General features: G+C 44.9%; 1 protein-coding gene across 1 annotated transcript in view; it reads right to left on the reverse strand.

Annotated features, from left to right (window-relative positions):
* The window catches only part of LOC144300995 (scavenger receptor cysteine-rich domain-containing protein DMBT1-like), a 110,691-nt gene extending 99,348 nt beyond the window's left edge, over window positions 1-11,343 (reverse strand). The window contains exons 1-4 of the mRNA XM_077877338.1: window positions 11,276-11,343; window positions 4,720-4,776; window positions 4,320-4,376; window positions 1,928-1,951 (exon numbers count right to left, since the gene is read on the reverse strand). Of these exons, the coding sequence (XP_077733464.1) occupies window positions 1,928-1,951; window positions 4,320-4,376; window positions 4,720-4,776; window positions 11,276-11,336 (199 nt within the window). The 5' untranslated portion in view covers window positions 11,337-11,343. The remainder of the gene's footprint in view (window positions 1-1,927; window positions 1,952-4,319; window positions 4,377-4,719; window positions 4,777-11,275) is intronic.
* Between the last annotated feature and the right edge of the window lie 5,345 nt (window positions 11,344-16,688).

Raw genomic sequence — 16,688 nt, forward strand, 5'->3', positions numbered from 1 at the left:
GAAGCTCCCTAGATGATAACAATAATGGTGAAATTGCTTGTACAATTGAAATATCAGACTCTGAGACTTCAAATGATGATATCCTAGGTGAATCTCCTCAAATTCAAGAATCAAGGAGTCAGTAATAAAATTCTAAGTACAAAAATAAAAAATAGTGTTCTTGGGGTGCCTGGGTACCTTAGTCAGTTAAGCACCCGTCTCTTGATTTTGGCTTAGGTCATGATCTCAGGGTCATGAAATTGAGCTCCACATCAGGCTCCATGCTGGGCCTGGAGCCTGCTTAAGATTCTCTGTCTCTCTTTCCCTCTGCCCCTCCTCACTCTCTCCCTCTTTCTCTCCCTTCTCTCTAAAAAATTACTAAATAAAATATAGTGCTCTCACTCATGTCAATGGATAGGATTTCATCAGTGATATTTTGCAGCAAGAACTCAGACTATCCCATTTTGCTAAATGGACATGTGATGGTACACTTTTATTTTTTCTAATAATTATGTTCCAAAATCTACTGGATGAAAGGAGATCTGCTACATTTACATTCTTATGAAAAATTCTAATAAGGTTGCTTTCATAATCCCTTTTTTCAAGATAACTATAGATAAGGGGGCAAGTGGTTTCTGTGGTTGTTGTAAGGGAAGGGCTCAGAGAAAGAGTGAGGAAAGGCCAATTGGGCTGTTTCTAGGGTATTCCCGACATGCATTGTAGTACTTCTCAGTCCTTCTTCTCAGTACTTCTCAGGGTACTACCTTGACTAGATAAGGTATTGGCGTGGCTAAGCATAGAGGAGGGGAGATCTGATGGCTGGAGTAAGGTAGCTATAGTCAATTTGAGTCTGTATCTGTTCCCTCACATTTCTGACTGTAGGCCAGTGAAGAAGAGAAAAACACTCTTCTTTCTTGCTCTCTCCAGCTAATTCTTGTACCAACTCCAGTCCTAAGTTCACCTATGACTTTTTGGGGCTGCTCTCTTTCTCATATCTTCATCATCTCTATCTTGTCATATACCTCTTGCTCTAGTACTTACCACAGCTGTAATTGTAACTGTATAATTAATTGATAACTGTCTATCTTGCCATTAGACCATAAGTTCCTGAAAGCAGGGAACACGTTCCCCTCAAATACAGAGAGAATCCATACTGTAGTCTCTCCTGCATAGAAGGGTCTTGGTAGGGCTAATTCTTGTCGAATGAAGTAGCAAGGACATTGAGGCCCTTTTGCAAGGTGTGCAAAAGTTCAGTGTTAGCAATGCACTCAAGGAAAAACATGTATATCAACAAGTCAGACTTACGATGTAGCCATGAACCATTTGGGAAAATGTTATAAACCTAAATTCACTTGACATTAAGCAAAATATAGACACCCAAGAAAAAAAATAAGTGAAAATAGATAGCATTAAAAAAAATATATATATATATCCCTGTCACTTTCTTTTGAAATTCTTAGCAAAGTCATGCTTCTGTAATCACATTCCAAATACCAAAACCTAATTCAGTACTGAGCCGTGCAATGTGGTTGCTCAAAGTGTGGTCTTACAGACCATCCCCATTTTCAGTTACATAAAAATTCAGATTCCTGAGCCTCAACCTAGACCCTTCAAATCAGGGTCTCTGAAGGAGGGAAAAGTAAGTCCCAAAGCCCTGCATTCAAAAAAATACCCTTGCTGATTCTGATGTATAGGGACAGGTGAGGCAAAGGCAAAATACAATTGAAGAAGAACGTAACAATATAACTTCAAGGTCCATTTATTCTATAATTGAAAGAAGTTTCTACTACCTTTGTATTTCTATAAAGGACACAAGTCATCTTTTGTGCAGACCTCATACCATTCATTAAAGGCAGCGTTTGTACTTAAGTGCTTAAGATATAAATAACTGCACTGGATAATCAATAAATCTTAAATCTAATTCAGGATATTTTTTTAAAGTACTCACCAGTCGTGAAATCAGGTTGGGAAACTACAAAGGAATGAAAGAAAAGTCAGACAGGTGTATGTTTCATCCACAAAGATCCTGACCAAGAAATCTACTTTTGAACCTTGCTTTCCTTCTGGTTGGCTTTGAAGTAGAGATTTAGCAACTGCATGTGCATCAACATCAACAGATATGCAATCTATCTTTGAAACAATTCAAATTGATAAAGATTTCTTGAGTCTCTGATATGGGGAAAACAGAATGCTAAACTAGTGCCAAGAGACATGGTGACTAAAAAGTGGCTTTTTATATCTTAAGAATAAATTCAGTGCAATGTTCTTTAATCATTTGTGCATTTGTTTCTGTGTATTTCCTGCTGCAGATATGTCTTTATCTCATGACAGTAGAAATTAACATCTCATCACTGTAGAAAAGCAAGTTAAGTTTGTACCTAATTTGGTACAAGTGGGGACCCATTACTTTTCTTATGTCTTTGAGAAGATTTAACCTAGCCAGCATGTAAGAATGGGCATGAGGCGTTGAGATCAAGGGCTTTGACTTTCTAGTCTCAACTAACTGAAATCACTAAAAGCATAGACTGGTAACTATTTGGTCCAAAAAAAAGTCAAGTGACTTTGTGTTGACAAAGGCAGTGGGAGATGAAAATGCCTTTCCATTCTCAAAAAAATAACAGGAGTGGTCATTTACTGAGACTTACTGACCCTCAAAGGGCTATTGGGAAAATTAAATGGGAAAAATAGATCAAATGTGTATCAGATTGACTGCTGCGTTGTCAGCATGCAACAAGGGTTAGCTACCATAGCAATAAGAATTATGGTGATGATTATCATTATACAATATCCAACATTCACTGTCTTAAGTACTTCACCCACATTGTCCCCTTTGGTCCTCATGGCAACCCATTAACAGTAGGGCTCCCTTCTCTTAAACTTCTCTTAAACTGAAGCATTTAGAGGTAAAATAAGTTGGCCAAGGTACTACTATTAGTTCCATTTTCCTGATAGAGAAATCAGTTTGGAGAACAGGGTCATTGCTATTAGTACTCTGCCCTGAGCCATGTAATATGCATTATCTCCTGGAGGCCCTCCTGAGCAAATGACGTGGGTGTCTTCCCCATGGCCACAGGTCTGCAAGCTGTGGGGGCACTGCCATTGGTAGGATTCATTTCTTGAGTAGTGCACTGCATCCAGGACAATCCGTCCTGAGTCCTGACCAGATCATGACTTCTCAGATCCTATTCAAGAGCTTTCCAAGGACAGAAAATGAGTGGGAAATATCAGTGAGGGAGACAGAATATGAGAGACTCCTAACTCTGGGAAACGAACAAGGGGTAGTAGAAGGGGAGGTGGGCAGGGGGATGGGGTGACTAGGTGACAGGCACTGAGGGGGGCACTTGACAGGATGAGCACTGGGTGATATGCTATATGTTGGCAAATCGAACTCCAATAAAAAAATATACCCCCTAAAAAAGAGATTTCCATGTATCATCCTAGTTAATCCTCAAAAAAACCCATGGGAAAACTGAGACTCTGGAAGGTGACCAAGACCACCTGACTAGTAAGTGATAAGGGGCAGGACTTGTACTCAGGCAGTTGCTCTTAATCATCTCAGTTGCTCTTAATCATCTAAAAGTTCTGCTTTTTAGAATGTATATACATATTATATATTATACATATATAGTATATTTTTAAATAAAAATAATTTTTAAATAGGGAATCCCTGGGTGGCTCAGTGGTTTAGCACCTGCCTTTGGCCCAGGACGTGATCCTGGAGACCTGGGATAGACTCCCGCATTAGGCTCCCTGCATGGAGCTTGCTTCTCCCTCTGCCTGTGTCTCTGCCTCTCTCTCTCTCTGTGTGTCTTTTGTGGATAAATAAATAAAATCTTTAAAAAATAATAATAATTTTAAATATTTTATTTAATATTTTGTTAAGTATTATAATCTTATAATATTAAATACTGTTATGTATTTAAAATATTAATTTTAATTTAATATTAAAATTTAAATATTAATTATATTAAAATATTTTAAAACAGTAACAATTTTTTTTAAATTTTTTTTTTTATTTTTTATGATAGTCACAGAGAGAGAGAGAGAGGCAGAGACATAGGCAGAGGGAGAAGCAGGCTCCAAGCACCGGGAGCCCGACATGGGATTCGATCCCGGGTCTCCAGGATCACGCCCTGGGCCAAAGGCAGGCGCCAAACCGCTGCGCCACCCAGGGATCCCATAAAACAGTAACAATTTAAATATATATATATATATATATATATATATATATATAACATTTACACTATGTGCCCCAAATCATAAGGTCTGCATTCTTGCACAAGCAAGCACACTCATGTATACACAGGACTATAATAAGATAAAAAAGTGGCAGAAATTACCACTTGAAGCATCGACGGAGGTAGAATTTTCCACCGCCCCAAACCTTGATAAAAATTCTAGAAAAGAAGAGAAATAGTAACTAATTATACCCAGAGAGCCTTAGTAAGATACTCCTTTCCCCACCTGCCTCTGCTGCCCTGCTAAATGGCTGCAGTCCCCATGGGTCACCCTGGGAGGGCAGAGATCCTAGGAAAGAGGGGTTGCCTGGCACAGGCTGGCAGAGACTCAGGGTCTGTCTTCTGATCAATGCAGAACCTTGCAAGGAAGGGGCTGAGGGCCCAGGTGGACCACATCAGAAGAGGTCCTTCCTTTTCCTACATCTAAAACCCAGCACTCCCTCCTGAGTCCTTGGGGGTGGGGGTGGGCCCCACACCACCCAGTCCCAGAGTGTAGAGTTACCAGGTGATGTCCGTGTGTCTTCAGAAATGGTATCCAGGGTCCTTGTTTGTGATCTTGCTGCGAAACACAAAGAAAAAGGGCCAAATGAGGGCTCTTCTGAAAACAAGCATTAAATCTGACTTCCTTGCTAATTCAAGCAGGGGAGAGGGCTGCATCAGACTTCACTTTGGAGGGTCAGCTGGGCCTCAGTCATTAATTCACTCAGCAAGTGTGGACTGATCTCTGACTGCCCTGGAGGCACTGCACTGATGGGGAGAAGAGAGGGATCCATCAGGGAGGGCAAGGCTCCGTCCTCTGGAGCTCAGAGGCCACTCAGCAGCCAGACTTGGTAGCCAGTCATCTGGTCTTGCCCTGGGAGAGACACAGAGTGCAGGGGGATGGGAATATCAAAGGGAGTGATTCGTGGGCTTGGAAGAAAAGCAGGAGGATTCCAGACAGGGGCAGATATTCCCCTAAACTTGAAAGAAGGCATAGACATATGTAAAGGAAAAATTGAGCCAAAGAAGGAATGCCAGATAAAATACAGGATGCCAGTTATATTGGGATTTCAAATAACAAGGATATTTCTTAATAGAAGTATATCCCAAATATTGTATGGGACATATTACACTAAAAATATACATATCTTTTTATTTGAATTTTGGATAAACAATGAATACTGCTTTAAGTATGTCCCCAAAAGCATGGGACACACACACACGCATGCACACACACACACACACACACACACCAAAAACATTTTTTTTTTTACAAATCTGAAGTTCAGATTTAACTGGGTGCATTGTATTTTTATTTGTAGTATCTGAATACTCTAGGGGAAAGGCATCCTGTAGGTGGCAGTAAACAAGAGGTTCTCTTCACTGACTCCTATATCCCCCTCACCAGGTCAAGGATGCCCTCCATCCTCACTGTACACCTGACCACTAGGGCTGTGAGGCTGTTTTCTACATATCTGGCAACTTCATTCCAACCACCTTAGGTGTACAATCAACTAGAGGTAGATATGGGCTCCAAACTTGTTTATGGTGGTTGTACTTGGCATTAAATTCAATTAAATATTAAGAAAATTGAAAAAATGTGAGTAAAAAAAAGAAAGATGGCTTTCTATAAAAATAAGGCTGAATGCTTTGGAAATAAAATCAAGTTGCTAAAAAAGAAACCAGGCAGGTGACACAGTGAAGAGTACTAGAAATATATACAACGGGAGAACCTCTATGCTCAAACCACTTTGCAAGTGGTTTTCACTTCACGCTCTCCTTTGGAGGAATGGAAACTAGAGATTACATATATGCCAAACATGTATGGTTTATGTAAAAAAAAAAACATTGCAGAACCCCAGAAGATCCCCTCCTGGAAGAAAAGTCTACAGCAACAAATTGGTGAACCAAACTGTATTGATGTGTCTTAAGTTAGAATGAAACACTCAAAATGTATATGTATCATAGTTTATGGTTCCTCGTTTTATTTTTAATTTATTTTATTTTTTTAAGATTTTATTTATCTATTCATGAGAGACACAGAGAGAGAGAGAGAGAGAGGCAGAGACACAGGCAGAGGGAGAAGCAGGCTCCATGCAGGGAGCCCGATGTGGGACTCGATCCCGGGTCTCCAGGATCATGCCCTGGGCTGAGTCTCGCATCCGACTCCCTGCTCAGCTTCTCCATCTCCCTCTGCCCCTCCCCCCTCCTGCTTTCTCTTTCTCTCAAATAAATAAATAAAATCTTTAAAAAAAGGATATAGCCAAAGGAAATAATCATAATTTCTATAATGTAGACAAAGATGCATGGGCATTCACAGTACTATCCACTATACAAAGAACCTGAACGGAAAGCAGGAAAAAGGGAGAGGTTGAGTACAAGCTTTCTATGAGTAAGATCTGAAAATCTAATGTAAAACATGGTGGTGATAGTGGATCACACTGTATTCTACAACTGAAATTTGCTGAGAGAGCAGAACTTAAATGTTCTTGGCAAAAAATAATAAAATAAAATAAAATAAAATAAAATAAAATAAAATAAAATAGAGATAAATATGTGGGGCAATGCATGTATTAACTAGATGGGGAATCTCTTTACAATGGATACTTCTATCTAATCATCAGAGGGTACACTGCAAAAATCCTATCCTTTTTACTTGTAATTACACTTCGATAAAGCTGAGATTTTTTTTAAAAAAAAGAGGAAAATCTGAAATAACTTCAACGTCCCAAAACTGTGAATGGTATGTTAAAATGTTCAGAATATAAAGATAAATTATAGAAAAACTGTATGTTAAATTATATCACTCACAAGTAACCTGAAAGACAAATGTATTTTAACAATGGCCCTCTTGAGGGATGGATTTGGGTATTTTTACTTTTTCTCTCACTTTTCTCTAGTTCCTACATTTTCTGCACTAATTGTGCATTGGGAGCTGTGGTCTGAAGCTGAAGGTGGCAGGTTATGCAGGAGGCAGAGTCTTCTAGGTGCAGAAGGTATTGGGGCTGTCGGCTGCAGGACAAGAACAAAGGTGAAAGGGAAATTGAAGACAAAGAAAGATAATGAAGCTAATGGTAGAGAGAACTAGAAAAGGAGGAAGGGCAAAGGTAAGAAGGAGGAGGGCAGGTGCTAATATTTTTGAGGAAGTTCCACATTCCCGGCATTGACCTAAGTGCTGGCCATGTAGTATCTATCCCATTTCACCTTCGCAAAATCCATTACGGTGGACGTGTCATGCACATCTATCCTATGGGTGAAAATCCAAGGCTCAGAAGGTAAAACAGCTTGTCAAAGTCACACAGCTCCCAAGTAGGGAAGCTCACATCTGAGTTTCACACTCAAGCGCCTGGACCCAGACCCAGTGTCCCACGCGACTCTGCTAAGCTGCCTCCCCAAATTCAAATTAAAATGATGAGATTCCATTGCAATTTGTCAAAAAAGCAAAACATTTTGAAGTAATAATACACAGTAATGTGGGTATTACCGTTCTTGACATAGCACATAGCTCCTCATAAACTATATACAAGGAGATAGAACCTGCTCCGGACCCGGCATGAGGTCATGCCTTTGGAGACAGCTCATGGGCACGCCCTCTCTCTGGCAGAGCTGGCCCTGCACTGGGGCATTCAGGCTGTTCCCCTATATTCAGCGTGAGCCAGGCCCTCCGTCAGGCTCTTGGCAATGCAAGCTGTGGTGCCGGGAACTAAATGAGCCAGACATGAGTCTTGCTCTCTAGGGACTCGCATCATAGCAAAACCCCTAGAAAAATCCACAGATGATTTGGTGCAAGAGTTAAGATGCAATGGGAGAATAAGAGGGACAACCCTAGGATGACTCACTCCATGTGTGTAGTGTGTACATCTATATGTGTGTGTCAGAGTGTGTGTGTAGTGAGAGTCTGTGTCGGGGGAGAGATTCCTGGATGAGACATGGTACTTTAAAAATAGCAGCTAGATTTCTCCAGGTGAAGGCAAGGAAGAGGGAGAAGAAGACTGTTCCAGGTCAAGGGAACAGCAGGAGTGTAGTCAACATGGCAAAGAGGCAGCGTTGCCAGAGTGTGGGAGGTAGGAAGTACAGGTTGCTTTGCACGAGACAGTGAGATGCAAGGTATCCCACAGAACAAATACAATCATGGGGGGAAAGCCAGCATGGAACATGTGGGGGACAGCAACACGGGTGGGTGATGCCCAGCAAGGTGTGGAGACACATGGGGCTGGAGAAGAAGACTGAATGGGACTGAAGGAATCTGGATGCCAGGCCGCCACACCTGGGCTCCTCCGATGCACCGCCATGGACTCTCTCCTCATTCCAGAACATTCCACAGACTCAGCTCACCCTGAGTCACATAATGCCCACTAGTGAGTTTGCACAATAAATGTGACCCAAAGAGAGGAGAGCTGCTCGGGAGGGCAATCTGCATGGCCTGTTATTTAAGTGGTGCAGAAATGCCTCCCCCAGTCCAAATGTCACCCACATGAAACACATTTTCACAGTGTCTGGAAGTCCCTTAATTAGATTTTCTCCTTCTTTTTTAAGGCATCAATCACTGCCCAAACCCCCCACTAAGCTGTAGAAATGGCACATACAAGGATGAACACTCTGTTAGGAATTCATTTGTAAGCAATTATTACTTCCTCATTTTACACAGCATTGACCTTCAAGAAATGAGAGCAAAGGAAATTATGTTAAAAATTTATTAGAATAACTCTGGAGTTTGAGAAAAGTCACAGAGCAAACACACACACAGAGAGAGAGAGAGAGAGAGAGAGAGAGAGACCCCACACACCTTGCCCCAGTTTTCCCCAATGTCATCCAACGTTACCATGGTGCATGCGTCATAACTGCCAGACCGACGCGGGCACATTCCCCACTCCCTGAACTCCAGCTTTTCTTTGGATTTTACCAGCTTTTCCTTTCTCTGTGCCAGGATCCAGTCCAAGACATCACCTTGCACTTAGGAAGTGAGGTCTGGATACAATGTTAGGACAATGCCTAGAGAAGTAACAGTGGGTGGTTCCAAGGCGCCCTCGCTGGGCCAGACGGTGCAGAGTGACCTCATAGCCATAGCACCCGGGGAGGTTGGAACACAGTCCCAGGTTACAGATGAGCAAACAGAGGCTTGCAGAGGCCCCAGAATCGGTAACCGGCAGCACCAAGGACGTGGCGAGGAGAGGCCGGGGTTCCACGGCCCCTCTGGCCCAGCACAAATCTGGGGGCACTGAATTTTTTTCACAAGGGCTAGTGCAAGGACCAGAGCTGAGGACAGTGCCAGCTGCCACGGCCCTTCCGGCACCCAGCTCCCACTGGCACCCCACACCCCCACAGGGCTCCAGGGCCAAGCCAAACGCTGAGGGTCATGTCCTCGGCTCTCTGCAAGGAGCAACAAGGGCCACTGGGCCAAAATTGCTACCTGAATGCCAGTGGACCTCCACTAGGTTCAAACCTTGTCCCCGCCGCTGACCTGGGACAAGCCTGGTACCCGTCCTGAGGGTCAGTGTCTTCATCTGCCAGGTGGAAATGGTGATACCTAATTTTGGGGCTGTCAGCAGATTTAGACAAGAGAACACAGGCACATTGTCCAGCAGAACCCCTGGTGCAGAGGAAGCACTTCGCAGAGGTCAGTCCCCACCTCTGAGCTGCAATATGGGCACACAGGCACCTGTGCATGTGCGCACCGGAACCTCATGGGAAAACCACAAATTCCCTTAATCCAAGAGCGCTGCTGCCATAAATTCCACAGTAGATAAGAACAGGACAACTCCCACCCTGTCCCTCAGGGGCCGACTTAAATCACTTGTCACCTCTCAAAGCCAGTGCAAATGCAAGGATTAATGTTCTATAGGTGAAAGCTAGAGCTAACAACACTGCCCCCCATTTCAAGTATTTCTATACAGACACGATTTCCAGCCCCCGACTGCCCAGAGCCAGTACCCACTGACGTCCTCCTGGCGAGAAAAGAAGATGGGCATCCCCTGTCGGCTAGCCCATCTGTGTCACCCTGCCAGCCGCTCGCATCACCCAGTGCAGTCTTTGCTCCCCATCACCAGCTCACCGAGGGCTTCCTTATGGGGTGCTGCTTTCGTGAAGCTAATTTCCCAAATAAACCTGTATCTCCGGAGCTTCCCCTACGCAGCCTGGGGGGCAGGAGTGAGAGTTCTGGAAGTTCTCTAGAAATTAAGGTGCTTTCGCCCTGTCTTCTGAAATCCATGAGTGTAGCAAAAGGTGATGCCAAAGGAAGCAGGAGAAAGGCAGAAGAGAGAAGAAAGGAATGAAGGGAGGGAAGGAGGAAAGGAAGGGAGAGAGAACAGAAGGAAAGAGCCAAGACAGAGACAGAGGCAGAAAGGGAGAGAGACAGAGAGATAGCTCATAGGCGGACCGGCTAACCGGCCAGCTCACTTAGTATCTCCATGCATTGCCGTCGAGATTCGACAGCTACACTGCCCTGCCGGTGTTCTTTTGTGCACAATCACTTCACACTCTAAGAACACAAAGGTACTTGTGAGTTATCGAGCTTCAAATCATTTCTCTAAAGCAGAGAGTGACAGGTGCAAACCTGGAGTCCTAATAATCTTATCTCTGCTCAGCTACTTGACCTGAGTTTGCTTGATAAATATTATCAAGCCAGATACTCCTGCAGAAAGAAGTCACATAATGAACACTTTCGGGGGCGATCTTACTGCCCATTTTTAAAGTACGCCAACCATGACCTTAACCAACCATGTCAAAGTTTTAGAGCCTCTTAATAGTACAGATGCACTTTTCCTTAACTTTGGGAATTTTTCTAAGATCAATCAATCATTCGTTGGTTGAGCTACTCACTGAAAACATTGACATAATGATTGACTTTTTCTAATACAACCGTTGTATTTCTCAGCCAGAAACAAAGCGCCCCCTCCCAAAAAAAAAGCCATTCCTTCTCAACACTTGCAATGACAATTATGAGCAAAGAATTGCCTCCTCCCTGATACAAGACTCCCCCTGAAATGGAAAGTCTAGCACCAGGGAATATTTAGATATAATCTGCCCTGATTTGGATTTGCAAGAGTGAAATTAATGAATATAATAATTAGATATAATACCTGAAGATAGAACTGGACCCAGTAAAAGACATATTTCAAAGATGACCATGGAGAGCCCCATTTTGCTGGGTTCTTCTCAATTAGAATAAAAAATACCTTGATATTTATAGGTTCCTCGCTGAAAGGAGGCGTGTCCTCTGGGGTGGTATATTTCTACTGCTGCCATAAATCAGCACAAAGGAAGTGAGGAATTTTGCTAACAGTTGATGGCTAATCAGTAGGAACTTAGGTGTGTGAGATGATTGCTATATGAATGATCTGGCTACGTTCCCACGGCAAACACACTGACAGTGATACTGTCCCCAACTTCCTTTTAGGTGAAACTCAAAGACTGCTCTCTCTCCGAATATAAGCTCAATTTTAATCTTGGAAAATTTGAATTAATTTGTGGGAAATCAGCCCCAAGTTTCAAGCATAGCAGGATGTGGGCTGCTGAGCAAACACAGGACCTGGTGCCAAAGGGAAAACCATCTCGTTGGGTTGTTTTGTCCTGGCAATGCATTCTCTTATTGGCCCCTTGCCTTGGAGAAACAACACAATTGGAGAGTAGAAGTTAGGGGGGTGAGTTCATAGAATCTGGGGGCTCGAATTAACTTCCACCATCTTCTAGATCTCAAACTAATCCCATAGCACAGGAGCTGAGAAACATGTGACCTGAAACTGAACCACCTCCATCCATTTCACAGGCTTTGGTCTCTTGGTCCCTGGCATTCATGTTGTATAATTCTTGGAGCCTGGCAAACCCACAAGCCTGGACCTCCTCTTACCTTACACACCATCCCTCTCCTTGGACTTGTTATGTAGGTATCACTTTGCCCTTTATCACCAGACTCTGGTAAACCCCCTACATCCCAAGAAGGTTACCTGTCATTTATTTTTATCATAATGCTCTAGGTGGTTGGCAACCCTTGGTAGAGCATATGGCTTCGCAGGACTTGCCTCTGTTCTCCTGACCTGGAGGAGCAGTACCCTGCCTCTCACCTGACATGCCAAAGCTTTCAGGCGACACCTTGGCTTGCCATGAGCTGCTAACCTGTAAGTCTCCTGGTGCTTCATTCTGGAAGGATACCAGGAACCCGTGCCAATCAGGATTTAGGGCTGGGCATCTGCACCTTTTTTCATCCAGATGAAAGATACATTCAGCCTGAGGATTTCATTTTTAATCCTACAGCTCTTCCTGTTGTTCCCAAGTTCCACTTCTCCCTTTGAAAACAGGCACATCTCTGTAAGATAGCCTCATTGTGTTTCATTCTCCTGCTGCCAGTCCAACAATTGGTAGGTATCAGATAACAACAGAGCAAGGATACACATCTGCTAGGGATGCCTAAGACTGGACAGCACATCAGATTCCTCTGCTGGAGGTTATGATAATTTGGTTCTTGGTGGGCTGGGCTGAAAACAATCATGAAACTGGCTCCAGGATCATCAAAACAAGGAAGCTATGATAGCTTAGTAATGTCTGCTTTGAGCACAGCAGAGAAAATGGTGGTAGGAGTATGAAATATCCTTGAGGGAGAAGAGGGTAAATGTGTCTTTCCCTTACTGAGGCACACGGCCTGGCCCTGGAGACAGCCCCACACAGTGATGCTTACAACAGGGAGCAAGTATGAAGGCAAGTTACATTGGGAACGTAAAGAAAAAATATCTAAATCCAATGGCAGAGGCAGTTTCTCAGAGAGGGGGACTCAGAAACATAGTCTTGATATATAAACGGGAGTCATCCAGTAACCACCAGTGGGAAGACCGGGTGAGCCACAAGGGATGACTCTCTGGACTGTGTGAGAAGGGAAGCAGGAGGGTATCTGGCCAGGAGACCAGGGAGCAAGCCCCACTGGTAACTCAGCTCAGACTCTTTCTCGAGAACCTGGTAAGATTTTCTCAACAGCACAGTCCTCCCGTGTTTGCTATTTTGGTGACCCTATTCTTCTTCCTCCTTGGTCAGCAGTAAAGAGCCTAAGACAACAGGGTCTTGTGAGCTTTTTGTTCAAAAGACTCCAAGAAGAGAGAAGTGGAGGGAACCTACCTGTCATTTCAAAACCACTTGAGGATATGTCCAAGGTGGGAAAATGAGGAATGTGAGGGGGGCAGTGGGAAGGTGGGTGTCCTTAATAAACAGGAAGAACATGATGGCGCTGAGGGCACCTGCCACCACCATGTAAGTCCTTCACCACCAGGAACCCACCTTGTCCCAAGGCCCTTTTTGGGTTAGAAGGCCCTGTCCAGAGAGGGCCTCCTGTGTGGAGAGGAGGATCCACCCCTCCAGTGGCATCTGCTCCCTCTCCGAGGGCTCACCTGCCCCGTCCCACTGGCCTTGGAGCACCTGTGTCAGCGGCATGTCTAGGGGAAGACCAGAGCTACAGAGCTACCAGTAAGAGCAACAGGACAGAGAAGCTCGTCAAAGCTCTGAGGCTCGGCACCCAGGCCTCATGTGTGAAGGACCTTCCCCAGGCAAAGGTGATCCTGATGGCCACCTGCTTTCAGACTCGGGAGGTGCAACCAAGCTCTCTGGCTCAATCCCAAAGGCATGGCCCTCCCTGGAACCCTATAGGTTTACACATGGCTTTGGCTTTTCCAGTAGCAGAAACCTTTCCTAAATTGAAATTCACTGGGAGCCCCCAAATCTAAAACAGGTCAGCAGAACCCTCCAGATTGTGGTAGGAGGAGTCCCCTGCCAGTTTAGCCAGCTCTTCCTCCTTCCTGTCCTCACCACCCTCTCGCTTACTGCACCCCTGCCCCCATCATTTCCTCCTATAGGGCAGCCTGTGGCAGAGCTGGGAATTCCTTGAGGGAGTCCTATCCCTCCTTCCACAGAATGGGGAACTGGAGGCCCAGCTTGGCTCCAGGGATTGCCAGAGGCACTGCCCCAGTACTGAACTGGGGTCCCAGGTAGGCTCCTCAGAGCAGGAAACTGCCCTCAGCTTAGCGGGCCTAGTCCCCTTTGTCCAGAGATTGGCTCTACCCACAGACAAGAGCCCTGCTTGCCACATGGGAGGCTGGAGGCAATACAGTTTCCCCATAACCTCTGCGAGGTGTCTGACCTCTGAGCCCAAAAGCCCCATGACCTGGGACAGACCAGGTTCATTGAGCTGAGGGTGCAAGAGGGAGGCCTGGGAGCCTCGGTGGGAAGGGATGGGCTGCCACAACTGCAGGCATTGCTGCATGCTTCTAGCCACTGGGTCCCAGAAGACTGTGTGACCGTGGCTCCCCTTCAGGTGTCAGGTTGACCTCCAAAATGTGATTTTTACCCCTGCAGAGTTGCACACTGGAACAGTTAGCCATTGTTACTACCGTAACAACCCTTTGGGTACTGTGTATATGACGCTTACAGCGCCACTCAGCTCTGCTCTCAGAGAGCCTGTCTTCTCAACCAGGCTCCAAGGGACCCCACCCCGTCCAGCCCCGCCATGATCTGATCCATCTCATCATCCCTGCTGCCCCTCTGAAATCACAGTGCCTCCAGCAGAGCAGGGATTCCACAGGTGCTGGATGTTGAAGGTGGGTGTCAGGAGCAGCCCTGCTCTTGCTCTCCAGGGACACCCCATGTCCTCGAGGTGGGGACACTGAGATCTAGAGAGGCAGAGTGACACAGAGCCAGGCCAGGGTCCAGGACAGCTCCCAGCAGAAAGATGGAGAGTAGGAGGATTGATATAGCTTGCTGTCCAACTGGATACAATCCAACAGTAGAATCTTCCAGAAACAAACTCCCGAATGACCTCTGAAATGTAGAAGTTAGATCATATTCCTCTCAGGATGATGCTGAAAGCCCTGCATGGTTTACAGGCCCCACAGAGCCAGCTCACTCCAGCGATAGTCTAGCCTCAGGGCCTTTGCATTTGCTGTCTCCTCTGCCTAGAAGACTTTTTTCCCCAGAAGTCTGTGAGTTCACTTTATTTGCTCATTCAGGTTTTTTCTGATCTATGTCTCCTCCTTGCAGACTTTCCTAACCATCTCTCTTTAGCACTCCCTAAGCCCTTCCTGGCTTACCATGCTCCACTTGCTTCTCATCAGCTGGTCTCCTTATATTTTATGTCTTTACTCCTGCACCTGTCTGCTCCCACTGCCATACAAGCTCTGCAACGCAGGGATGTGTGTCTGTTTTGTTCACTGCTGTATCCCCAGAATCTAGAATGATGCTTAGCATGTAGTAGGTCCTCAAGAAATATCTGCAGACTGAATTGACTTGAGTGGGTGTGAGCAGATCTGGAAGGAGACCAGGAGTTCTACATTAACTGGGTACTAACCACATGTTAAAGATAATGCTATTTATTCGTATCTTTATTCAGCAAATATGTGCTGAGCACCTACGATGTGCCAGGCACTGCTCTAGGTAATGGGGCTAAAGTCCAAAGCCAGGTAGACATGATCCCTGCCCTCACTGGCTTTATAAACTAGGGAAACACAGACAATAGACAAGAAATAAATAAGTAGGGAGAAGCATTTCAGATTGCAGAAGAATTATGAACGAAGTGAGTGAGGTAATAGAATAGAGTATCGGTGGTAAGGAGAACTACTTTGGATGAGCTGCCCCATAAATCACATTAGCTCAATAATGGCTTCAGAGGAATCTGGAGCTCAGAGAGAGTAAGTAACTTACTCAAAAATCACACAGCTAGAAAGTGGCAGAGCCAGAGTTTGATCTGTAAGTCTGACTCCAATCCCTGGTATTTTTCTACTAAATCCCAATGCCTTCCCCACCCTGCCCCTAGGAGACTGTATTTCCAGTCAAATGGTGGGCCTTGGGATTGAGTGCCATCCACCAAAGGACATCTTGATACTCAGAAATATTCAAAAGAATGGGTAGAAAAAGAAAATAGGCTCTGAGGTCCTCAGAACAGGTGCCGGATTCTTTGACATATGCCCTATGAAAGACGCTAAGTGACCTGTCCCCAAAAGGGTGAAGCGAGAGTATTTTTAAGGACAACACCAGATCTAGACCAGTACAATTGGAAGCCACACAGCCAGCTACAATCCAGGGTTGGCTCACAACAGAATGGAGAAACAAAAGGAAATCAGAACTGTCTGATTTTCAATCTCTCTCTGCTGCCTGCCTTCCCCTTCATGCAGACACCCACACTCAGACACCTCAGGGCCAGATCTCCTTCACCAACCATCACCATCCTCCCCAGCGTTATTTACAACTCTTTCCCACTGAGTCACAGAAGGTTAGTGAAGCCCAGTGGGCTGCCTCTCCAAGGAGCAGGGAGTCTCTGGGGGCGAAGGTCCATTGACAAAATGAAGGAAGCAGGGGGACGGTGAGGGCACCATCCCATGAAATGACAGCATCATGGAATGTTAGCCTTTTCAAGTTCAATTCACCCCAGGGTGATCAGGTTCTAGGAAATCCAGTTACACTAATTATACTCACCAGACACTAATTGGTAAGCCAGGGGGCCAAGTCATTCATTTACAATAG

The sequence above is a fragment of the Canis aureus genome, chromosome 29 (assembly GCF_053574225.1).
Source record: "Canis aureus isolate CA01 chromosome 29, VMU_Caureus_v.1.0, whole genome shotgun sequence".
NCBI classification, from domain to species: Eukaryota; Metazoa; Chordata; class Mammalia; order Carnivora; family Canidae; genus Canis; species Canis aureus.